Genomic DNA, 25,892 nt, shown 5'->3' with positions numbered 1-25,892 from the left:
CCCCTTGACCTTTTCCACATTTTGTTACATTAAAGTCTCATTCTAAAATAGATTACATTAAAAATGCTTCTCATCAATCAATACACAATACCCCATAATGACAGAGCAAAAACAGGTTTAGAAATGTTTGCACATATATTTTTTTATACACATATATACACACACCCTGCTATGAGCCTCAAAATTGCACTCAGGTGCATCCTGTTTCTATTGATCATCCTTGAGATGTTTCTACAACTTGATTGGAGTCCACCTGGGGTCAATTCAATTGATTGGACATGATTTGGAAAGGCACACACCTGTCTATATAAAGGTCACACAGTTGACAGTGCATGCCAATGCAAAAACCAAGCCATGCGGTCGAAGGAGTTGACTGTAGAGCTCCGAGACATGATTGTGTTGAAGCACATATCTGGGGAAGGGTACCAAAACATTTCTACAGAATTCAGTGGCTTCCCATCATTCTTAAATGGAAGAAGTTTGGAACCGCAAAGACTCTTCCTCGAGCTGGCCATTCAAGCCACACTGAGCAATTATGTGAGAAAGGCTTTGGTCACTCTGACAGGGCTTCAGAGTTCCTCTGTGGATATAGGAGAACCTTCCAGATGGACAACCATCTCTGCAGCACTCCACCAATCAGGCCTTTATAATAGACTCAGACCATGAGAAACAAGATTCTCTGGTGTGATGAAACCAAGATTGAACTCTTTGCCCTGAATGCCAAGAGTCACTATGCATGGTGGTGGCTTCGGGACAAGTCTCTGAATGTCCTTGAGTGGCCCAGCCAGGGTCTGGACTTGAACCCGATCGAACATCTCTGGAGAGTCCTGAAAATTGCTGTGAAGCGATGCTCCCATCCAACCTGACAGAGCATGAGAGGATCTGCAGAGAAAAATGGTAGAAACTCCCTAAATACAGCTGTGCCAAGCTTGTAGCGTCATACACAAGAAGGCTCATGGGTGTAATTGCTGCCAAAGGACCTTTAAAAAAACTGTGTAAAGGATCTGAATTCTTATGTAAATGTGATCTTTTTTAAATATTTTTTTTAAACATTTCAAAATAACTTATTTTGCTTTTTCATTATGGGGTATTGTGTGTAGATTGAGGGGGGGAAAAAAACAATTTAATCCATTTTTAGAATAAGGCCGTAACATACAATTTGGAAAAAGTCAAGGGGTCTGAATACTTTTAGAATGAACAGTATGGTCATAGGGTAGCCCACAGTTATGGGCCAATTTGCATATTTGTTCCTCAAAGTAAACGGGGAATTGCATGAAACTTTTTTATTTTTGTTTCAAACCATTTTTAAATGTTGATCCCAATGTCACACATTGGCCCCAATATTTATAGATTTACCCACTTACGGTCTCTCAAAGACCAACTTAATTCATTCAAACGTGTTAACCATCGTAAGGCTGTCGCCCCAAACGGCATCCCTAGCCGTGTCCTCAGAGCATGTGCATACCAGCTGGCTGTTGTGTGTTCGGACATTTTTAATCTCTAGCTCAGGCCGCTTCAAATGTCCAATAACATCCACATTCCCAAGAAAGGGAAAGGAACTGAAAGACTACTGACCCAACACGCATTCCATCATCATGAAGTGCTTTGAGAGTCAACGACCACCCCCCCCCTCCCCCCCCGACAGTCGACCCTCTCCAATTCCCCTACTGCCCTGACCGATCCATGGCCGACCCAATCGCCATTGCACTGCATACTGCCCTCACCCCACCTGGACAGAAGGAATGCATATGTGAGGATGCTGTTCATTGACTACAGCACGGCCTTCAATACCATAGTGCCCGCTAAGCTCACCACAAAGCTCATGGCCCTGAACTCCTAATGCAACTGGGTCCGGACATCCTGACGGGCCACCCCCAGGTGCTGAAGGTAAGCAACATTACCCCCGACACTGATTCTCCACAAGGGGGCATCCTCAATCCCCTCCTGTACTCCCTGAATACCTGACTGCATGACCTCAAAAGTTGTAGGCCGAATTGCCAACAACAATAAGACAGCCTACTTGGAGGAGGTAAACACTCTGATGCCGCGTTACCAGGTAAACAACCTCTCCCGTAACGTCAGAAAAACAAATGAGCTGATTGTGGGCACGTCCCCATCCTCATAAACTGGGCCGCCGTGGAGACGGTAAAACTGGCAAGATCCTCGACATACACATCTCAATGCTGAAGAAATTCAGCCCATCTCCAAGGGCCTTCACAGTGTTCAACAGGAACACCATCGAGAGCATACTGTCGGGCTGAATCACAGTCTGGTATGGCAACTCCACCGCCGTGGATCGCAAGGCACTATAGAGGGTGGTACGCTCAACAGAATACATTATTGGATGCACACTGCCTGCCCTCCAGGACACCTACAACACCAGGTGTCACAGGAAGGCCAATAAAATCCTCAGGGCACCCAGCCACCCAAGCCATGGTCTGTTCTTCCCGTTTCCATCACTCAGACCGTTGCAGTATAGGAACATCATGGCAAAATCTGTAAGTCTGGCCAATAGATTCTACTCCCAGATCATCAGGCTGCTGAATAGCCACCACTAGTCAGCTATCTGCTTCCTTGTCACCCCCACCCACTCCCCCAGTCTTCCAACCCACCCTCTCCCCCTACTCCCCTCACCCTGCCCCCACCCCAATGGACATTATCATTGCCACATTATCATATGTATATTTTATATTTTTATTATTTTATTGTCCTGCATCGGAGCTCAAGAATTTCACTGTACCTTGTAATTACATCTGCAACCCTGTACACGTGACTATTAAACTCTCTGAATCTGAATGCATATTAATTGGTGTAGAGAAAGAGCTGCAGGGCTATTGCGCAGTGTGCGCGTGTAGGTGTGCCGAGTGCGTGTGAACACACTCACGTCCACGTTGCACAGCAGGTCATTGAAGCCACAGTTGCCATTGTTGGAGGAGCAGCAGAGGGCCTTGAGGACGCCCAGCCACTCAGCACTCAGAGAGCGACAGTACGCAGTCAGCTCCGCACACAGGATCCCAATGTCATTCACTCTGTATAAATAGACACACAGAGATGGGTATTAAACTCATAACACCTTACTATATAATTCATATAAGATACGCATAACTGGTAAGTTGACAGTCAAGACCCCATGAATTGTTTTAATGCATCTGGACATATCCACAATCAATTATTGATAACGGTTTTATAGAAAAACAGTGCTTGCCTCTCGGGGTCCCGGTGGTCCACGCACACATCCATGAGGACATTGCAGACAAAACTGTAGCGATTGGCGGGGCTGTCGTTGAGGATCTTACCCACCATGCTGTGGTTGAAGTTGTGGGCCGACGGGTTGGCGATGGCCTCCATCATGAACACAGGGTCCCACAGCATATTGGAGTCTGACGGGTCGATGTTACAGTAGATGGAGTTCTTTACCTTGGAGCAGAACTCACTGGACACGGGAGGGAGAGACATATTTAGAGAGCCTCGACATTGATGTTTCTGCATTATGATTCATTTACATGGCACTACAACATTCTATGGCAGCAATGTTAGCTCCGAATTAACATTACATGGGGGATATTAAACAATGCAATGTAACTGAATGTCTAAAAAAATTTAACAAATATTCAAAATTCTACAAGTTGCCCCAACTCTCTAAATACATGGCTCTGAGGGAGAGGAAGGACACGGATTGTTTTTAGAATCATTAGACGGCTACCATGTGAGGCCAAATATCTTGGTTTCAACACAATGTTTACTTGACTTAGCCCACTAAAACAATGGCATGGAAATGGTAGAATACAATAAAACTGCATTGAACAGTTGATGGTCCATGTTCATGTTTAACCTGAAGATCTCTCCAAACTTGCTCTTGAGGTGACTGCAGGAGGTATAGAGGTCATACAGGTAGGCCAGGATGCAGCGCTCAGCTGAGGAGCAGTCTGCAGGGTTCACCCCTGACTTCACCACGATGCGCAACCTGGTTAATGAAAATAATTCAACATGTTAATGCAAAACTACAAAGGACAGAATGCTTCCTGTACTAAATGAGATATGGAAGACAGGTTGAATTGAGTTTGCAGGATACAAGGTGACCATTGCAATAGTCCCAAAAGTGCAAACTCCAAAGTATTTGAGGGGTGCATTTGATTCCAATCTATTTGCTTTAGCTATACTTTTTGATGACCTAGGTCTGAATAAAACAGAGACGGGTTTATTGTCAGTGAATAGCCAAGGTACCTGACTGTTTCTGCATTCAATAACGCTATGTCACTGCCTTGCCCATACAATGGCTAAAGTCTATTCAGACTGGCGACCAGGCTATATAATAGAGCTGAATGCCTAGGGGTTGGATAGCGCCCCAGGCTATTGATGTGAATGACTAAGGGTTGGGTGGCATTAGCACGCAGGCTATAAAAGGTGAATAGTTAAGCTTGTGTGACTTACCCGTCAAAGACCTGCGCCGTCTGCTCGGGGTTGAGGATGAGGCATGAGTGGTACCTCCGCAGCACGGCCACGATGCACAGACACAAGCCCGTGGTGTAGCTGCCCACAAGGCTGGACGACTTGAGCAGCAGCTCTGCCTCCACCAGGCTCAGCTCGTTCAGCAGCTAGAGACACAGGTACACACACACAGGCACGGGAGAGGGGAAGTAAGAGAAGGTTAATTATACAAATATTAAAACCATTCAGGGAATAAAATAGAAAATATAACTATCACTACGAAAAGTGTAATTAAATGTTACGATGAAATGCATTGACATTAGAGATAAAGCTGTACCTGAATGGCAAAGTCGATGAGGCCACTAATGTTAAGGGAGAACTCCATGAGGTCAAATATGAACTGGATGTGTTGGACCAGGGGCAGGTGATAGGACATCCCTAAGGCAAAGCTGGTGATCTGTTCAAGAACATTCCTGGACACCTAGTCATAGAGAGGAGAAGGGAAACAGGCCTACTGTAAATACATAACCGTGAATATCCATAACATTGCAAACTCCAGTATCAAAATAAAAGTAATTGAAAATATCAGTTTGTAATGAAAGATGTGGTTTTATAGGAATCATTTAATTTAATTGCACATCATCAGTATCTATTTTTACTGAATAACTTCAGAGGATTCCACTAGCAAGTTTTGAAGCACCATTAAAAAAGGTGAGACTGGACTGCTATGGGAGGAGCGTCGCTCACCTGAGAGGTGACCTGGTGCTGGTCAAAGTGGGAGAGGTGCTGAAATTTGGAGAAGATGTCCTCTGCTGTGGGGAAGGCCTCGGGCTTACTCCTCTTCCTCTTCTGTCCTTCATCTCCTCCTGAAAGAGAAAAGAAAATCGACTATTATATATATGGCCATTCTCAAAGGTTAGAGCTCGTCTGATGACATGTTTATGCCCCAAATGGCACCCCATGCGCTTTTAAAATTCACATTATAAAATAGATTGTGCTCAAATAGCACAATTCAAATATTAAAAGGAAAATATAAGTTTATTAAACTATTAAAAGGAAAAGAGAAGAAATTACTTGAATGAAATAAGCTAAAGCACTTCAGCCTGAGTAATTATCCCTTTTCAAATAACCCTTATTAAGGTCACATGCTCTGAGAAATAACATGGGTGGCAGCAACTGACAGCTATAAGCATAGAAATCGGACAGGATGAAAATTAAAATTGAATGAAGGTTGCGAGCTCTATGTAGGAATAGTACGCTATTTGTGAGGTAGCCTGAGAGCTGAGTCAGCATTAAATAAAAAAGGGACAGCATCCATAAAAAAACTATGTTAAAAAGATAATGGCTCGCTGCAATCTGCACAAACATTATATGCAGTGTGATATACAGGGAGCACATCTGCTGAGAGCTCCATAAATCTATGGTTGAACATCACCACTGGTGCGCAGTCATGTCAGAGTCTCGAGTTTCCAGAACGAGCATAGTCTTTCTTATCCCTCTATGTTAAACATGCTAAAAGCAACTACAGAGAGAAATACATCAAACATACCATTTTGCACGAGGGAAAACAGAAGCCCCATAGATAAGATAATACAAGCAGTTACCATCATCAATCGTAAAGCATGTAAACCACCAGTAAGGGTCTTACCGGTCTCTGCTGTGCTTTTGCGGTTGAGCACCTTCAAGATGTCTTTGGTGATTTTCTTGATGGCGTGCCTTGCTTCGTCTCGCTGCTTTCCCACGCCGTAGAGCACCACCAGGCGCTGGTTGCACTCGTGACTGGCACTCTCCTCCTGGGAACAACAAGTCAGTCAATGTATGCACAACGCGTTGAGTAGTGGAAGTAGTTTATGTAGCCTGAGATCTGAAGACTTATGTTGGCCCTTAACGCTAATGCCTAGACCAGGGATGGGCAACTTTGCAGGGGTTGGGGTTACAAAAAATCTGAACTCATCATGAGTACCCACAACCATACCCACCCAGAGCTAGCCCTAGCCCCCCCCCCCCCGATATTGACAGTGTAGAAGAAAGTTTGAGTACATTTTCTGCAATTCTACACATTTTAACATGGGGCATTGAGAAAATGTTAAAGTTATAAAGCAAGTTTGCTGCAATTCATTATGCCATGGGGCAGATGAGATTTTGCACATTTTGTCATGGGACAGATTATTTTTTCTTTTTCAGTTTTACAGCAAATTTCCTCCAATTCTAGATATTTTGCCATTTGGTTGAGAGAAATGTTTGCAGTTTTTAATATGATATCTGAAAGTGTGACTAACAAAATCTAATTGGGGCCCCCCGGTCAGATTACTACAAGTTAAAAAGGTAGGTGGTCGCTAGACAAACTCGCCAATAAAAAATATTTTTTATCTGCAGTTGCCCATCCCTGGCCTAGACTTTAGCTCAGAATGCTAACTGTGTCAAGGAGTGAGTCAACACATGCCTAGTGGAGGTAGTTCACAGGTAGTTCACAGATGCACCCGCTTGTTCAAATCAAAACGTTATTTTTCACGTGCCGAATACAATGCTTACTTATATGCCATTAACCAACAATGTATTTCAAGGAATAGATTATCGAAAAAAATGTACTAAATATAAAAGTAAAACATTTTATAAAAAAGTAACAATAACGAGGCTATATGCAGGGGGTACCGGTGCGGGGGTACAGGTTAGTCAAGGTAATTTGTACATTTAGGTAGGGGTAAAGTGACTATGCATGGATAATAAACATTAAGTAGAAGCAGTGTAAAAAGTGAACAGTCTGACTAGAATTGTTGGTCCTTCCTCTGACAACGCCTAGTATATAGGTCCTGGATGTCAGGAAGCTTGGCCCCAGTGATGTACTGGGCCATACGCTCCACCCTCTGAAGCGCCTTATGGTCGGAGGCCAAGCAGTTGCCATACCAGGTGGTGATGCACTCGATGGTACAGCGGTATAACTTGGAGGATCTGGGGACCCACGGCAAATCTTTTCAGTCTCCTTAAGGGGGAAAAGGCGTTGTCGTGCCCTCTTCACGACTGTCTTGGTGTGTTTGGACCATGATAGTTTTTTGGGGGCATGGACACAAAAGGAACTTGAAACTCGACCTACTCCACTACAGCCCCTTTGATGTGAAAGGGGGCATGTTGGGCCCTCTTTTTCCTGTAGTCCCACGATCAGATCTTTTGGGTTTTGCCAGGTCTCTGACCATCTCCTTATAGGCTGTCTCATCGCTGTCAGTGATCAGATCTTCCACTGTTGTGTCGTCAGCCAACTTAATGATGGTGTTGGAACGGTGTTTGGCCATGGAGTCGTGAGTGAACAGGAAGTACAAGAGGGGACTAAGCACGCAATCCTGACTTGCCACCGTGTTGAGGATCAGCATGGCAGGTGTGTTGTTGCTTACCCTTACCACCTAGTAGTCCAGGATCCAGTAGCAGAGGGAGGTGTTTAGTCCCAGGGTCCTTAGCTTAGTGATGAGCTTTGAGGGCACTATGGTGTTGAGCGCTGAGCAGTGGTCAATGAACAGCATTCTCACACAGGTGTACCTTATGTCCAGGTGGAAAAGGGCAGTGTGGAACACGATTGAGGTTGTGTCATTTGTGGATTTGTTGGGGCGATGCGCAAATAGGAGTGGGACTAGGGTTTCCGGGATGATGGTGTTGATGTGAACCATGACCAGCCCTTCGAAGCACTTCATGGCTACAGACGTGAGTGCTACGGGGCAGTAGTCATTTAGGCAGGCTACCTTTGCTTTTTGGGACCTAGTGATTATGGTGGTCTGCATGAAACATGTAGGTACTACAGACTCGGTCAGGGAGAGGTTGAAAATGTCAGTGAAGACACTTGCCAGTTGGTACACGCATGATCTGAGTACAAGTCCTTGTAATCCATCTGGCCCCACGGCCTTGTGAATGTTGACCTGTTTAAAGAAGTCTTACTCACATCAGATGGCGCCGGAGAAGGCAGACGTTTTGCGCGCTCCCAGCCGATTGTGGTTTTTCGTTTGTCACTTTTTTCTTTTTTTTTTTTACAGTTGAAGTCGGAAGTTTACATACACCTTAGTCAAATACGTTTTTCACAATTCCTAACAATTAATCCCAGTAAAAATTTGTCCGTTAGGATCACCACTTTATTTTAAGAATGTGAAATGTCAGAATAATAGGATAATTATTTATTTCAGCTTTTATTTATTTATTTCATCACATTCCCAGTGGGTCAGAAGTTTACATACACTCAATTAGTATTTGGTAGCATTGCATTAAATTGTTTAACTTGGGTCAAATGTTTTGGGTCGCCTTCAACAAGCTTCCCAAAATAAGTTTGGTGAATTTTGGCTGGTGTAACTGAGTCAGGTTTGTAGGCCTCCTTGCTCGCACACGCTTATTTAGTTCTGCTCACAACTTTTCTATAGGATTGACGTCAGGGCTTTATGATGGCCACTCCAATACCTTGACTTTGTTGTCCTTAAGACATTTTGCCACAACTTTGAACGTATGCTTGGGGTCATTGTCCATTTGGAAGACCCATTTGCGACCAAGCTTTAACTTCCTTACTGATGTCTTAAGATGTTGCTTCAATATATTCACTTACATTTCCCTCCTCATGATGCGATCTATTATGTGAAATGCACCAGTCCCTCCTGCAGCAAAGCACACCTAATACATGACGCTGCCACGCCCGTGCTTCACGTTTGGGATGGTGTTCTTTGGCTTGCAAGCCTCCCCCTTTTTCTTCCAAACATAACGATGGTCATTATGGCCAAACAATTAATCTTCACAAGGTCCATTGCTGTTGTTCTGGGATTGATTTGCACTTTTCGCACCAAAGTACGTTAATTTCTAGGAGACAGAACGCGTCTCCTTCCTGAACGGTATGACGGCTGTGTGGTCCCTTGCGTACTATTGTTTGTACAGATGAACATGGTACCTTCAGGCATTTGGAAACTGCTCCCAAGGATGAACCAGACTTGTGGAGGTCTACAATTTTTTTCTGAGGTCTTGCCTGATTTCTTTTGATATTCCCATGATGTTAAGCAAAGAGGCGCTGAGTTTGAAGGTAGGCCTTGAAATACATCCACAGGTACACCTCCAATTGACTCAAATTATGTCAATTGCCTATCAGAAGCTTCTAAAGCCATGACATAATTTTCTGGAATTTCCAAGCTGTTTAAAGGCACCATCAACTTAGTGTATGTACACTTCTGACCCACTGGAATTGTGATACAGTGAATGATAAGTGAAATAATCTGTCTGTAAACAATTGTTGGAAAAATCTATAGTTTGTTAACAAGAAATTTGTGGAGAGGTTGAAAACCAGTTTTAAAGGATTCCAACCTAAGTGTATGTAAACTTCCGACTTCAACTGTATTTTTTACATAATGTTGCCGCTACCATCTCTTATGACCGAAAATAACTATGACATCAGGACTACGATTACTCACATCAGCTACGGAGAACATGATCACAGTCGTCCAGAACAGCTGGTGCTCTCATGCATGCTTCAGTGTTTCTTGCCCCGAAGCGAGCATAAAAGGCATTTAGCTTGTCTGGTAGGCTCGCGTCACTGGGCAGCTCGCGGCTGGTTTTCCCTTTGTAGTCCGTAATAGTTTGCAAGCCCAGCCACATCTAACGAGCGTTAGAGCCGCTGAAGTAGGATTCAATCTTTGACACTTTGCCTGTTCGATGGTTCGTCTGAGGGCAAAGCGTAATTTCTTTTAAGTATCCTAATCAGTGTCCCTCTCCTTGAAAGCGGCAGGTCGTTATGAGTTATCTGAGATCTGCAGACTTGTGTTAGCACCCTTAGCGAATGCCTAGTCTTTAGCTCAAAGGGATAACTGTGTCAAATAGTGAGTACATTTGTGCATAGGATATGTAGTGGAGGTTGTGTGAAAAGCATTACCAGAAAACCTGCAAACGTTTATTACCAATGTAGCGAAAGTAGTTCACAAAGCTTTACTGGGTGATGAGTAAACTTCACTCCCAGAGCCTAGGCTTTTGCCCAGAGGGCTAACATGTCTAGAGTTGCACTGCTAACACAGAAATAAAATCCATCTGAGCTAGCAAAAACCTTTCTCCGGACTGCTTACCTGGGGGATGGGGAAGTGGGTGGCATACTGGATGTGGCGGGGCTGATCGTACACCAATGGAAAGGCAGGATCCTGGGCAGTCTTCTCGGGGGAGGGGCTGCCCTTTGACTCACAGTGCATGGGGGGAGAAAACATCTACAAAAAAAAGAGACAGCTAAAATTAATAGGGCTGTACACAGGATGGAAAGGTTATCCAGAGGTCAATGGGAAAGTAGGATGAAGTACAGTTAAGAATACTATATAGTTGTGCCAGGGAGAATATTCACTAGTGCACATTACAGTGGCTGGCAATTTCTGAGACATGATGCTTACCTCATCGAAATTAGTAATCGAGTTGTGATCAATCTCCATTGACTCTGAGAGACCAGTGTCCTGCGAAAAGAAAAAAAGACAATATTTACTCCCCAAATTAATTCAAAAGCAATTAGTTATTACTGATGGGGCGGCAGGTTGGGCCAGTAACCGTAAGGACGCTGGTTCGAATCCCCGAGCCGACTATGTGAAAAATCTGTCAATGTGCCCATGAGCAAGAGACTCAACCCTAATTTCTCCTGTAAGTTGCTCTGGATAACAGCATCTGCTAAACGACTCAAATGTAAATGTAGGGTGATTCATCATGCACAATAAAATAACAGCAGCCGCCTCCACATAACATGCCTCATTCTTGACACTGCTGCCAGCCTCCTTGCGCTCTGATTCGTCTGAGGGCTCATCGCTAGGGGAACGGGGGAGAGGCAGGTGGGAGTCAGAGGCAAGGTCGCCACGGGAGATGAGCGTGCACATGTAGATGTTGTGGGAGAAGACATCGTGGCGGATGAGCTCGCAGAAGAGCAGCACCTGGTTGGAGAACTCCACGCGCTCGCTCTCGTTGCTCGGCTCAGCTAAGGAGGAGAGACAGGGGGAGATAGTTTGTTACTACACACTCCAGAATTAGCAGCAGTAAGAGAAAGGTTTATAATATGATATGACATTTAGCAAACACTTTTATCCAAAGCAACTAACAGTAGTGCACGCATACATTTTTGTACGGGTGACCAAAGCAAGAATCAAACGTATTATCCTGATGCAAGCGCCATGCTCTACCAACTAAGCCACACAGGACCCTTATTAAGTTTAGCAAACCCAATACCCATTCCCCACTATCGTGCCGACTCGAATCAATACTGTGCTGTTGCGGATGTTTTCTTTTCACATTGTCCTTTTCAGCGCATTACAGCATAGCTCAAGTCCCAGAGACACGGTGCTTTGTGCATAACAACGGGAGACTGTAAATCCAAAAGGGTGCTGGAATAAGGAACAATATTAAGAGATGCAGAGAGCCAAGCTGGCTCCTAAACGGCATCCTATATTGCATTTATAGTGCACTACTTTTGACCAGGACCCTGGTGAAAAGTAGTACATTATACAGAATAGGGTGCCATTAGGGACAGAGCTGCAGACAACCAAAATAAGGGAATATAATGAAATAGTAGTATGAATGAAGTGAAGTGCAGACTCACTGAGCACGGGGGCCTGAGTGTCCAGGAACTGTAGGAGCACGTCCTGAAACACAGGCAGGGTGGCTGCCGAGAGAGAGCCCGATGACACCGAGCCTTTCTCATCCACCACCTCTGACTCACCGCACCTCTGTGAACTCTCAATCATACGCATAGTGTGAGAACCACTGCAATTGAACAAATATACCTTACAGGGGTAGTACAATTTCATTAAACAATTTAGACAACATTGCAAAGAAAAATAGCCTTCTGGAAATACAAAAACCTATACCTCATCTTATGACAGAATGTAAAATCTTGTTATTTAAAGGGGTGTGGCCATCTTCATCCTTTATGTAATCTCAAGGTAAAAATCTATTTTGCATGAGAGACATGTTTTCAAGAGGCAACAAAGGAGAATTCTCAGGAACAGCTGTGGCTGAGTGACTCATGGGCCCGTGTCATTATGGAGCAGTCACGGTGCTTTGTGCTTTTTGTGTGTGCGTGCGCACGCGCCTCTCCTTCACCTCGGCTTCGATCTCCGCCTGTCTCTTCTCCAGTAGCTTGGCCACCACCATGGCCCTGTGGCGTCCAGACCTCTTGCAGCACACCGCCCACTCACACAGCAAGGTCACCACTGCATCGTCATCAGGGGACATCTACACATAGAGAAACATGTCAGGACAAAGACCATACAGCACGGAAACCTGTGTCTGGAGAATTCTACGTAGTGTTTCTAGAATGTAATAAAATAGAAAAGAGTCTAATAGAACACAGTTAATTGTCCGCAGAAGAAGAAATGTGTTATTGGGCAGGTAGCTTAGTAGTTAGAGCGTTGGGTCAGTAACTAAAAGGTTGCTAGATCAAATCCCTGAGCTGACAAGGTAAAAATCTGTCGTTCTGCCCCTAAACACGACAGTTAACCAACTGTTCCTAGGCCGTCATTGTAAATCAGAATTTGTTCTTAACTGACTTGCCAAGTTAAATAAAGGTTCAATAAAATAAAAAATATACTGTAATGACTAGTCCAAATGGAATCTGAGGAAGCAGATTTTCTTTTCGCCGCAGTGTTTGTTGGGCTCTTACTCGAACATTACATTTTGGCTTTTCATCTGCAAGTGCAAACCATTAAAGTCTTCAGACTTGACATATGCAGGAGTGCTCATCTTAGAGACCACTACAATATTGATTGGGAAAAAATTACCTCGTGACCGTCTTTGTTCTGGCCCGAGCCAAAGATGCGGTTGTAAAGGGAATCCAGGGAATTGCTGAAGTCTGACTTCTCAAAGCTGTGGTTGTCTAGAACCTCCAAGGTGTGTAGGACCCTCCCAATGGTGAAGCCTGGTAAAAGCAGAAAAAAGAGGTAAAACACTAAATGTTGCTCATTTCCATTTCCCTTACGTACCTAGGGCTGGATAACCCAAACACAGGTCAAGCCTAGTGCTGGACAAAAAGCATGCTCAATGGAGAATCTCCATTGAAATTGATTTTTAGTCCAAGACGAGTCTCAATCTTTCTCAGGGAAAACAGCCCATAGAGTCATTGTCTGGATGTGTTATGTCATTTTATAGGTGCCTCTTAACAGCGGTTTCTTTACCAGCAGTTGTCTCCTGACATTTATCAAAGGACCAGCGGAACTCCACAGCCTGCCCTCGGTCCTTGACCTGCTCCTCTATTTCTCGCACCTTTGCACGGACCTGATGTAAAAGCATAGATAAGACTGAGATAAGCAGATATGGATGTAAATATCTCATGGCTCAAAGTGGAGGAGAGATTGACTTCATCACTACTTGTCTTTGTAAGTGTTGACATGCTGAATGCACCGAGGTGTCTGTTTAAAATACTAGCACACAGCTCTGACATCCATGCATAACCCACAAGACATGCCACCATAGGTCTCTTCACAATCCCCAAGTCAAGAACAGACTATGGGAGGTGCACAGTACTATGTAGAGCCATGACTACATGGAACTCTATTCCACATCAGGTAACTGATGCAAGCAGTAGAATCAGATTTTAAAAAACAAATACACCTTAAGGAACAGCAGGGCCTGTGAGGAGATGCACACAGGCACATACACAAGATAAGACACCCACTTTTCATACACGTATACAACGATTTTGGATTGTAGATATGTGGTAGTATAGTGGCTGAGGGAACACACTTAATGTGTTATGAAATGTAATGTCATGTAATATTTTAAATTGTATAGAACTGCCTTAATGTTGCTGGACCCTACCTTGGCAGCAGCTAATGGAAATCCTTAATACAAATAGGACAGCTGAGAGGACAAATACAAAATCTAGTAGGCAAGAGGCATGCAATGATGTTAACCTTTCAATCAATCGACAAATGCATTAGTCTCAAAGTGCTGCGCAGCAAACAGCAGGATCATAATCCAAACCTAATGCCAAAGGTACAGTGGCATGGAATATCTCCCTTGGTGGGAAGAAACCTTGACAAGAACCAGACTCTGGGCCTTACCTGCTGTGTAAAGGTGCCGTTGCCCCCTGGCATGGGCAGGTTGGAGGGGGAGATGGGCAATAGGTCTAGTGGGGAACCAGTCTTGTTCCGGCTATCTGTCAGAGAGTAGTGCCACACCAGGGCACTGGGACAGCACAGCATAATACTCTGACGAAACCAAGACGAGGAGAATAAGAATTTAGGGATGTGACTGACAATAGGGCGGCATATAAACTAGCTGTTAGAGCATTGGGCCAGTAACTGAAAGGTCACCAGTTTGAATACCCGACAATGTAAAAAAAAAATAATAATCTGTTGATGTGTCCTTGAAAAAGGCAGGTAACCCTAATTTCTTGGGGACCTAAGCATTGAAGGTCGACAAGAACACAGTGGAACATGATAGTTTGTTGGTGATGTGGACACAAAAGGAACTTGGAACTCTCGGCCTGCTCCACTACAGCCCCTTCGATGTGAATGGGGTCATGTTGGGCTCTCTTTTTCCTGTAGTCCCACCTATTGATGGTGTTGGAGTCGTACTTGGCCACGAAGTGTGGGTGAACAGGGAATACAAGAGGAGACTAAGCACACACCCCTGACTGGCCACCGTGTTGAGGATCAGTGTGGCAGATGTGTTGTTGCCTACCCTTACCACCTGGGAGTGGCCCGTCAGGAAGTCCAGGTTCCAGTTGCAGAGGGAAGTGTTTAATCCCAGGGTCCTTAGCTTAGTGATGAGCTTGGAGGGCACTATGGTGTTGAACACTGAGCTGTAGTCAATGAACAGCATTCTCGCATAGGTGTTCATTTTGTCCAGGTGGAAAAGGGCAGTGTGGAATGCGATTGAGATTGCGTCATCTGTGGATGTGTTGGGGCGGTATGCAAACTGGAGTGGGTTTAGGGTTTCCGGGATGACCGTGTTAATGTGAACCATGACCAGCCTGTCAAAGCACTTCATGGCTACCGACGTGAGTAGTAGTCATTTAGGCAGGTTACCTTTGTGTTCTTGGGCACAGGGACAATGGTGGTCTGCTTTTAACATGTATGTATTACAGACTCGGTCAGGGAGAGGTTGAAAATGTCAGTGAAGACACTTGCCAGTTAGTCTGAGCTTGCTTTGAGTACACTTACTGGTATTTCGTCTGGCCCATGGCTTTGTGAATGTTGGCCTGTTTAACCTCTCTTGGGTATTTTCAACTCCGGATGAAAAGCGTGCCCAAAGTAAACTGCCTGTTACTCAGGCCCAGAAGCTAGGATATGCATATAATTTGGATCTGGATAAAAAACTCTAAATTTCCTAAAACTGTTAAAATAATGTCTGCGAGTATAACAGAACTGATATGGCAGGCAAAACACCAAGGACAAACCATCCAGAGGGGGGGGGGATGGGGTCATAGTATTTTCCATTTTTTTCCCTATGGGATACCCTTATTATTAGGAACCTGGCTGCAGTTCCTATGGCTTCCATTAGATGTCAACAGTCTTTAGGAATTGTTCAATGTTTTTCTTTTGAGAAATGAAGATGTAAGTGTAAGTAAGTGTCACTCCAGGTGGACTCTACTGTTTTGATGCGCGTTTATTAGATACTTTGTAGGCATGTCTGAATCAAATGCGCCAAATAAATTGACATTTTTGGGACATAAAGACGGATATTATCGAACAAAAGGACCATTTGTGATGTTTCTGTGACATTTTGGAGTGCCAACAGAAGCAGATCTTCAAAAGTAAGGCATGAATTATATTGCTATTTGTGACTTTTGTGGTGCACCTGCATGGTTGAAATATGATTGTGTGTTTGTATGCGGGGTGCTGTCCTCAGATAATCGCATGGTTTGCTTTCGCCGTAAAGCCTTTTTGAAATCTGACACCGCGGCTGGATTAACAAGAAGTTAAGCTTTACTTTGATGTAAAACACATTTTTTAAAGAATGTTAAATGTTATTTTTGAATTTCACGCTATTTCACCGGATGTTGGCCGGGTGGGACGCTACCGTCCCACCTGCCCATAAAAAGTTAAAGGTCTTGCTCACATTGGCTACCGAGAGCGTGATCACACAGTCGTCCGGAACAGCTGGTGCTCTAATGCATGCTTCAGTGTGGCTTGCCTAGAAAGCTGCAACTCTTGGCTGCCCGGCCAAACTGAGCAATTGGGGGAGAAGGGCCTTGGTCAGGGAGGTGACCAAGAACCCGACGGTCACTCTGACAGAGCTCTAAAGTTCCTCTGTAGAGATGGGAGAACCCTCCAGAAGGACAACCATCTCTACAGCACTCTACCATTCAGGCCTTTATGATAGTGGTGGCAGACAGATGCCACTCCTCAGTAAAAGGCACATGACAGCCCGCTTGGAGTTTGCCAAAATACACCTAAAGGACTCTCTGACCATGAGAAACAAGATTCTCTGGTCTGATGAAACCAAGATTGAACTCTTTGGCCTGAATGCCAGACGTCACGTCTGGAATAAACTTGGCATATCCCTACGGTGAAGTATGGTGGTGGCAGCATCAAGCTGTGTCAGTGTTTTTCAGTGGCAGGGGAATGAAAGACGAGTCAGGATCGATTAATGGAACAAAGTACAGAAAGATCATTGATGAAAACCTGCTCCAGAGAGCTCAGGACCTCAGACTGGGGCTAAGATTCACCTTCAACAGGACAACAGCCATAAGCACACAGCCAAGACAGCACAGGAGTAGCTTCGGGACAAATCTCTAAATTAACTTTAGTGGCCAAGCCAGAACCCGATTTAATCGATTATAGAAAAAGGCTGTAAACTAACACAAAGTGGAAAAGTCAAGGGGTCTGAATACTTTCCGAAGGCACTGTAAATATAACATGGAAAATCAGAAACAATCACAACACTGAACATTTTACCAAAGCTAGTTCACCAACTTAGTCATGTACCAAACTAGCCTGATGGCTTAGCAGTAATATTAATAGTACTGCAGTAGCAGTAATAAGCAATCCATTCAGTTCAGTGGGAAGGCTATTGAGCGTGTTTGTGTACCTGTAACATGCAGCTGAGCCCAAACACCAAGGGCCTGTGTTGAGGGCAGATGTAGAAGTCTGTAAATGGGGTCTGGGGCTGATTGCCCCCTGCGGGCTGGGAGGTGGGCATGGGGGGCAGGGCGTTCCCTGGCTGCGCCAGGATGCTGTGGGCCGGGTGTCCCCTGGCGCCGGGCCCCAGGCTCCCGTCACTTAGCAGCAGGTTGAGGCGTCGCGTGCAGAAATAGGCCAGCCTCCGGGACAGGTAGGCCGACTGCACAAATTCCCCTAAGTACTGAAGGAGGGGACATGACTCACAAGGTCAGTACACACTCTTCAGAGCTGATATGTGATCACAGCAATGGAATTTGGGGAAAAAAATAGAGGAGAGGGTAGCTAAGTCAGCTTCAATGACTTACCGGTAAAAGTTAACCTGTAACGCAGTGCAGGTAAATACATTTACTTCCAAGTGGATAAAACTGCACCGCCAGGGGAATATTACTGAAATATTGTTTGTTACTTAGGTTATTGATAGAAGACTGCTAATGAACTTGGTGCTTGGCGTCACCCTGAGTGTCATATTAACAATGTACCATTTCTACACAAAAGTTCGTTTGAAAAAGTAGCTTATAATGCCCCCAAATGTATAATTAGAAGATGCCAGAAACCCTGGACATTTCCTGATTCTTGAAGATAAATTACATCTTGAGTGTCTCCTTAAGTTACTCTTTCCACGTGAAATGTGTGGTTTGTAACATGGAGAATGAAATCCATCACTGCAGTAAGAGAAAGATAGTCTAGGAGAAAGGTCGCTAGTTTGAATCCCTGCACTGACAAGGTAAAACATCTGCCGATGTGCTCAAGCAAGGAACTTAACACTAATTGATAATAACAGACCCTGGCCGTGACCTCAAGTCTCCAAAGGTGTCTCAGGGGGAGCTGGGATATGCAAAAAAAACACATTTCCAATACACACTTGTGTGAAATAGGAAAAACATAAGCAACCACCAAATTATTAAGATGATGGGTGCTGTATGGATGGTATATAGGCATTACCTGTAGCAGGAGGGGCAGTAGCAGCTTCAGAATCTCGTCCTCTCCAGGTCGGACCTTCTCGGAGCATTCCAACACCCACGTGAGGAACTCGTGTCTGTCTAGCATGCCATCCTGGACGCAAGCAAACAACCGTTTGTTATTGCTTGGTCTTCTACAACAAAGTATTTAGCGTAAGTTAATCCTATGAAATTACTCCATTTCACTATTAATTCAGGGAGGTTTTAAAATGCCTCGCAAAGGGCACCTATTTGTAGAAAAAGCAGACACTGAATATCCCTTTGAGCATGGTGAAGTTATTAACTATGCTTTGGGTGGTGTATCAATACACCCAGTCACTACAAAGATACAGGTGTCCTTCTTAACTCAGTTGCTGGAGAGGAAGGAAACTGCCCAGGGATGTCACGATGAGGGCAATGGTGATTTTAAAACAGTTACAGAGTTTAATAGTTGTGAAGGGAGAAAATTGAGGATGGATGAACATTGGAGTTACACCACAATACTAACCTGTACAGATAAAAAAATATTCCAAAACATGTATCCTGTTTGCAATAAGGCACTCAAGTAATACTGCAAAAATGTGGCAAAGAAATATACTTTTTGTCCTAAACACAAAGCATGTTTGGGGAAAAACCAACATCACCAAGTACCAATCTTCATATTTTCAAGCATGGTGGTGTCTGTCTTTATCATGTTTTGGATATGCTTGTATCCAAAGTGAATCGTTTTTGCTTGTTTGTGATGCTATGTTTGCATCTGGCCTTAATCATAAAATCCATACATTGTCTTATCGCTTACCTCATGGTAAGCGAATAAATGACTGGCCCTCTAACAATAAGCTAACTTGCTAGCAGTTTCATGACATTTTCCCCTTCAACGAACCACTAATTATACAGTGACATAGTGAAATAGGACTATACTATCACAACAGCCATTGCAGACAACTGTGTAAAGCTAACATCAAAGTAACAACTCAAAAATTGCAGTTTGCTTATCACAAACTCATCAGACATAGGTCCCTGGTTGAGGCAGGCAGACATATGAAAACCTGAAGACAGACATGCAACCCGACACAGGCAGACAAACAGACAAAGAAACAGACAAACCAAAGGACCATCCAACCTGGAACATGAACATGGCCAGCTTCTCATTGTACTCCCACTGCTTCATGGCCGTGTCCACCTCGGCCGAGGTGGCCGGGAGAGGAGAGCCACAGCCCTGGCTGGAAGACTGGTGGTAGAACTCGGCCACCTTCTGCAACTGTTCCCACAGGTACTTTGTGATGATCTGAGTCCATTCTGCAGTGCAGACAGAAAGAACAGTTCAATTCCTCACAATGACATATGCTCCTGTTAATGCAGCATGACTGAGCAAAATTCTAGAGATAAATCAGCCTATCTTTTCTAAATGGCAGTGAACACACCCAGGATATTGGAATGTTACATTATTGAGGAGCTTTGGCCACAGGGGGGTAGCTGGAAAATGCTCAATCATAAAAAACTGATGTTCCAAGGAGGATGGATAGGCTATATATTATTTTAAGGAGTGTTTGCTTACCTATGCAGGGGTCAATCACGTGCCGCTTCTTGACTTTTGTTTCTGTAATGGCGGCGTGATACGCACAGGTCATCTTGATCATCCATGCTGAGCGCATCACAGGTACTGTGTACTTGGCCAAGTAGCCAAAAACCTCTTCCTTTTTACTAAAGATCGGCACCTAGCACACCAACACAATTTAACAAAACAGGTTTGATGGAGGATGTTGCTGCAGAATATTTTTTTGAATTTTGAGTTTGTGAGGGTGCTGTTATAATTTGAAGTCAGCAATTTTAAGAGTGCTGAAGAACAGTGAGCCTGATTCGAACTCATACTGACATGTGCTCCAGAGGCAGTGCATAGGTTGGTAGACCACCCCAGGCCAGAACACAACATATTTCTTTCAAAATGTAGTGCTCTGCTGAATGTGCACCGCAGGGATGTTTTTGGTACAAAGTCCTACCTTCTTTGCCAGCTGGGTGAGTGGTTTAGTTCCGGCCAAATCTGTAAACCAGTTGTTGATAGAGCTCTGTGACCTGGCAGTAACGAGCCAGAAATTGTCCTTCTGGTTAACCTGCGGCTTCCGTTTGCCTGTGTCTGGAAATGTGTTGTAGCGCAGCTTCTCTGCAATGATGCTGCTGAAATTTGAACTAATCTGTTGGGGTAATAGGGAAGTATGCAATGAACAAGAGATCCTACTATACATACAACATGAATCACTACATGTGATACTAAGAGAAACATTACGAGTAGAAGATCACCTTTGAGGGATTGAAGTTGACATTTTTAGCACTCCCATGTTCATCCCCTGACACTGCCGGTTGATTATTAAATCCTTGCTTCACATTCAACGCAGTCAATTCATCCTGGAACAGAAATTGACATTAGATCTCGTGAAATTCAGTCCATGCAGTTGATGAAGTCACACAATGAACACCTGAACACAAAACAAATGGCGAATAGCTCATTGGGGGATTGAGTAGCTAGATAATAAAATTGAGTTTACAGTTTTACATTTTACTCATTTAGCAGAGACTCTTATCCAGAGCGACTTACAGTTAGTGCATTCATCTTTAAGAGAACTCGGTGAGACAACCACATCACAGTCGTAGTAAGTACAGTTATCATCATTTATCAACAAAGATGTGGCGACATCCAGAATGTCTGAAACCCTCCCCTATTTTATATATGACATCTGTGTTATCCCCCCCCCCCCACACACACACACACAGACACACACAAAAAAGTTTCTGGGATTGGAGGACTTCTCAGCGAATGAGTTACACAATAGGCTGTGACGAGCTGTACTGCCCTATCAGGCCCCATAGCTTGGGTGCAGAGAAATGGAAATTAGAAGAATGGACGGAGTGGGAGTTTGTTTTGCTTTGTTTTGTTGACTATTCTAGTTATGAGGAGTGAGTTAGTTTACCAATCAAGTATGGTTTTCTTTTTTACTTTGAATCCAGTAGTGGGCGGCAATACAACTTTTGGGATGTAGCCCACCCTAAAACCTCACCGAAGGTGGTCATGTCTATATGGGGTACAGCTTTTGTCAAAATTGCTGTGTAAGTTCTTCTAGACCTGCTACGAAAAGTCAATTGACAAAAGCTGTATCCCCTCTAGACAAAACCGAAGAAGAGCTAGGGTTTCAGATGTTTTTGGAAGATGGGCATGGACTCTGCTGTCCTAGCATCAGGGGGAAGCTAGTTACACCATTGGGGTGCCAAGACAGAGAAGAGTACTAACTGCTGAGCGGGAGTTGACCTCCCACAGGGGTGGGACTGCCAAGAGACCAGAGGTGGCAATTATTTTTACTAAGTCTAAGGACCCTATGCCAAAAATACCTGGAAAGTGAACTGACATGTCACTTTAATTAGTAGAAGCTCTACATCATGACCAATAGTTTCCCACAGCAATTTGTACAAAAGTAGTCTCCTGGCACAGTAAATGAGAACTCCAGACAGTGCTAGCTAGCTAAAATTATATGGCTAACGTTATCTAGCTATGGTATTGGTAGCTAAACTAGTAGTTCACGTTTGTATAGTTAGCTGTATAGTAAGCTAGACAAACATTGTAGATTATAATAGCTAGACACACACATGCTAACATTAGCTATGTTAGCACAACGTGCAAGGCTTCTCCCCAAAGAATGTAAGAGGCGATGCGCCACCTTCTGGCAATGTTTTGGCAGTTACAGGTGTTCAAAAACACAAATCTCTTGAGTCCTCTGGCTGAACTCAGCAGCACCACCTTGTTAAATCCTGGGGAGAACCCTCAATGGTAACGTTAACCGTTTGCCAATTTGTGAAAATGAAGGCATTTAGCTAGCTAACATAGCTGCTAAATATGCTAGCTAAGTAGCTACCTAGTTTGTTATCGATCAAGCTTCTCCAAAATGAATCCGAGTTGTGTACCTAGCTAGCTAACGTTACATTAAATGCAAGCAAGTTTACCTAATCTGCAACCATGCAAGTAACGTTAATGGTTAGTGCACTAATTTGATCACTTGAAATATGGCCAAATTATCGCTCGTAAAGTTTACATTTTGGTTACGTTAGAAAAGGTTGGCTAGCTAACTAAGAGCTAGAATGCTACTGTTATCAAGCTAACATTACCTGGTTGATGTTTAGCAAACTGAAAAGCCAAGTAACGTTAGCTGGTCATTGTTATTGCTGGAGAGACTGTCTTGGGCCTGTGATAGCCGCCTGGGACTAGCTAGCAACCGTAGTTAGTTAGCTAATGGGACTCCTTTCCAAATAACGGTAGCTAGGCTCTTTGTGTCAATTTGTCTTTGCAACGTTGGTTTGAGAAACGACTTAAGTTTCTGACCTCTTTTTGCTTTGGGTCTTGAGGATAAACGTCCGGAGGTCCGAGTCGTGGCCGCTTCAGTGGCCGGTGTTCGTAACTCAAGATCCCAAAAGCAGCCATCATTCAGCGGCATCACAGCCAAGGCTTTTCTCTTTCCGTTCGGCTCACTAGTTCCCACAGCCACAAAGTCACAATTATGGCTAAATCCCTCCTATTTCTCTTCACATAGTCTGATTTTTAAACGTAACCACACTGTTACCCTCACCTTAAATTAAGGCCAAGAAACGATTCTCCCCCGTTATTTTTTACGATATAGTCCATTTTGACTTTGTGGCTGTAGTAACTAGAGACAACCCTTTTTCGGTCTGAGTCTTGGAAGCCGGAAGGACGCTGATGCAGATAAGATACCTCAATATACGGTCGTCACTAGTTACCAAAGCCACAAAGTCATATACCCCGCCTATTTCTAACATGTATCTTCTTAAAATCTGTTTTTAAACCTAACCTCAACCTTCTTGCTAATTTTATACCTAATCCTAACCATAGATTAAGACAAAAAAGCACATTTTGTTTTTTTTATTAATTTTTACGATATAGCCCCTTTATTTTTTACTTTGTACCTGTGGTAATTGCATGTCATTTGTAATGTGCCGACTATACGTTCATTCACATTCTACAAAATGGCTAATAATATTCTTCCTTTACACCCATTTTTATTCATGCTATAGGTTTGTTTATAAACCGGGTAGTTTAGATCCTGGATGTTGATAGGCTGAAACAACCTGCATAATGCATAGTTTGTGTGGAATTTACTCTGTTTTATATTGCAACAAAGTATAAATGTCCACATGACAGATCATGAAATCATTAGCAGTTTAGCAGCGAACCTAGTGAAACCTAATTGTGATTGTTGGCATTAATTATTATTAGTAGTAGTATTCCTCTTCCTCCCCATAAGGCCAAATTAAAATGCAAATTCCCATAAAATGGTGAGGCCTTGGAAGGTGCAATTAAAGACAGTATGAAGATAGGAAAAAACTGCTTCTCCAATATAAATACTAAGATACAAGATAAACACTTGTAGGCCATGTCATGGCAATGTAGCACCAGCTGCATACCACCCTGCAACTCACTGCTGGCTTGCCTCTGAAGCTAAGCATGGTCGGTCCTGGTCAGTCCCTCAATGGGAGACCAGACACTGCTGGAAGTGGTGTTGGAGAGCCAGTAGGGAACATTTCCCATCGGTCTAAGGAGATCCCCAAGGCAGTGAAGGGGACATCGCCCTGCATAGGGAGCTTAAACAGGTGTCTTGACTCTGTGGTCATTAAAAATCCCATGGCTCATATTTTAAGAGTATTAACCCGGGTGTCACGCCTAAATTCCCAACCTGGCCCCATTCCATCATGACAACCTCATCAGGTGGGTGCTACACATTGATGACGTGAGTTTCCCCCTACCATTTAAAGTGCTTTGAGTACCTCAGTTGCTAGAAAAGCGCTATATATATCCAATCAATTATTAAACTTGTGCAGAAACACGTAATTGGGTCTTGCGCCGAACTGCGCATATGCAGGTTGTCAAATCAAAGGTACTCCTTCAATACGAAGTTGTTTTTGATTCAAATTAAAACGGGTCACTTTTCAATCAAATGCTGACCTTGTGACTGTAATATTTGTGTTGTGGAGAAATGACCAGGCAGGAGCTGGGAGTACAGTTAGGTTTTCGTTTAGTAAAAAAAAAAATGTGCAGCCCCCGGCACAATAGTGCGCATGCGCATTTCCTATTATGTGAAGTAATGTAACACTGCCGTAATACATCACTGCTTAGTAACAGCATAGTAACTAATATAAACAGATGTCGATCACAGATAAACACTATGGGGGAGGAGTGTAGTAACTCCCAGAGAAAGAGGTAAATATGTTAGGGAACTACTAATGCAATATCTGAACAATGCATTCTTAAACATTTTTCAACTACTGGGTTGAAGCAGACTTTTCAGAACCCGGCACAAATCCAAGGAATTATTCTGCCCCGAAGATGGAATTTGTGTCCTAATTACTAACCCAGGTAATGTCCTTTTTCTTTCCTTTTATCTAGGACATATTAAAGTGTTTGTTTGTTTTGCTGTCTGTTACCTCCTCAAACAGCTCAACTCACAGGTCAAGCTTTTGAGGTGCCCTTCGCTGTTGAATAGGATACCTCCGCTCCTCCTGGGCTTCCGGTGGTGGGCCAGGTTCGGATGGAAGGTCAGGCTCTGTCTCTCCCATACATCCACAGTCAGGAGAATAGTCCTGGAGGTCGTTATTGTTCTTGTTCTTTCACCATGTCTCTGCTGGGGCGTTGGACCGTAGCAGATGATCCACATGAACGTGGACATGGCGATGACCAATTTGGACTTGGTAAGTCAAAGGTCCTCTGCGTTGCAAGATCACACCTGAGTTCCACAGGCACTTGGGGTATCTGAAGTCACGTACCATGCCCTTCTCTCCCTCTTTGAATTATCTGACATTCGAGTGTCTGTCATGAGCTTTCTTCTGCTGTAGCTGGTGCTTTGCCACAGTGCTTGACAAGTCTGGTTTCAACAATGTCAGGCGGGTATGTGGTTGGCTTTCAGAAACAGTTCAGCTAGTGTACATTCCGTTACTGTGTGTGGTGTGTTACGGTAATAAACAGTAACGATGCAATTGCTATCGCACTGAACACTGCCTTATCCCATCTGGACAAGAAGGATACCTAGGTCAGAATGCTGTTCATTGACTATAGCTCAGCCTTCAACACCATGGTACCCTTCAAGCTCATCATTAAGCTTGGGGACCTGGGTCTGAACTCTGAACTGTTTCCTGGACTTCCTGACATGCCGCCCTCTGGTGGTGAAGGTAGGAAACAACACCTCCACTTCGCTGATCCTCAACACAGGGGCCCCACAAGGGTGCATGCTCAGCCCCGACTGCATGGCCACACACTCCTTGAACTCAATCATCAAGTTTACAGATAACACAACAGTAGTAGGCCTGATTATCAGAAATGTATTATTATTTATTGATTATATTTACAAGACAGCCTACAGGGAGGAGGTGAGGGCCCTGG

General features: G+C 43.9%; 1 protein-coding gene across 1 annotated transcript in view; it reads right to left on the bottom strand.

Annotated features, from left to right (window-relative positions):
- The window catches only part of LOC135545983 (mediator of RNA polymerase II transcription subunit 12-like), a 93,069-nt gene extending 69,889 nt beyond the window's left edge, over positions 1-23,180 (bottom strand). Inside the window, exons 1-22 of the mRNA XM_064974015.1 lie at positions 22,827-23,180; positions 20,759-20,863; positions 20,461-20,652; positions 20,019-20,178; positions 19,584-19,759; positions 18,465-18,575; positions 17,431-17,703; positions 14,457-14,603; positions 13,569-13,668; positions 13,176-13,312; positions 12,499-12,630; positions 11,996-12,122; positions 11,154-11,377; positions 10,809-10,868; positions 10,497-10,631; positions 6,077-6,221; positions 5,176-5,294; positions 4,766-4,909; positions 4,432-4,595; positions 3,833-3,964; positions 3,206-3,433; positions 2,885-3,029 (exon numbers count right to left, since the gene is read on the bottom strand). Of these exons, the coding sequence (XP_064830087.1) occupies positions 2,885-3,029; positions 3,206-3,433; positions 3,833-3,964; positions 4,432-4,595; positions 4,766-4,909; positions 5,176-5,294; positions 6,077-6,221; positions 10,497-10,631; positions 10,809-10,868; positions 11,154-11,377; positions 11,996-12,122; positions 12,499-12,630; positions 13,176-13,312; positions 13,569-13,668; positions 14,457-14,603; positions 17,431-17,703; positions 18,465-18,575; positions 19,584-19,759; positions 20,019-20,178; positions 20,461-20,652; positions 20,759-20,863; positions 22,827-22,928 (3,258 nt within the window). The 5' untranslated portion in view covers positions 22,929-23,180. The remainder of the gene's footprint in view (positions 1-2,884; positions 3,030-3,205; positions 3,434-3,832; positions 3,965-4,431; positions 4,596-4,765; positions 4,910-5,175; positions 5,295-6,076; positions 6,222-10,496; positions 10,632-10,808; positions 10,869-11,153; positions 11,378-11,995; positions 12,123-12,498; positions 12,631-13,175; positions 13,313-13,568; positions 13,669-14,456; positions 14,604-17,430; positions 17,704-18,464; positions 18,576-19,583; positions 19,760-20,018; positions 20,179-20,460; positions 20,653-20,758; positions 20,864-22,826) is intronic.
- Positions 23,181-25,892: the final 2,712 nt, after the last annotated feature.

The sequence above is a fragment of the Oncorhynchus masou genome, chromosome 9 (genome assembly GCF_036934945.1).
Source record: "Oncorhynchus masou masou isolate Uvic2021 chromosome 9, UVic_Omas_1.1, whole genome shotgun sequence".
NCBI lineage: Eukaryota > Metazoa > Chordata > Actinopteri > Salmoniformes > Salmonidae > Oncorhynchus > Oncorhynchus masou.
The sequence above is the reverse complement of the archived record's forward strand: the minus strand, read 5'-3'. Positions and strand labels throughout refer to the sequence as shown.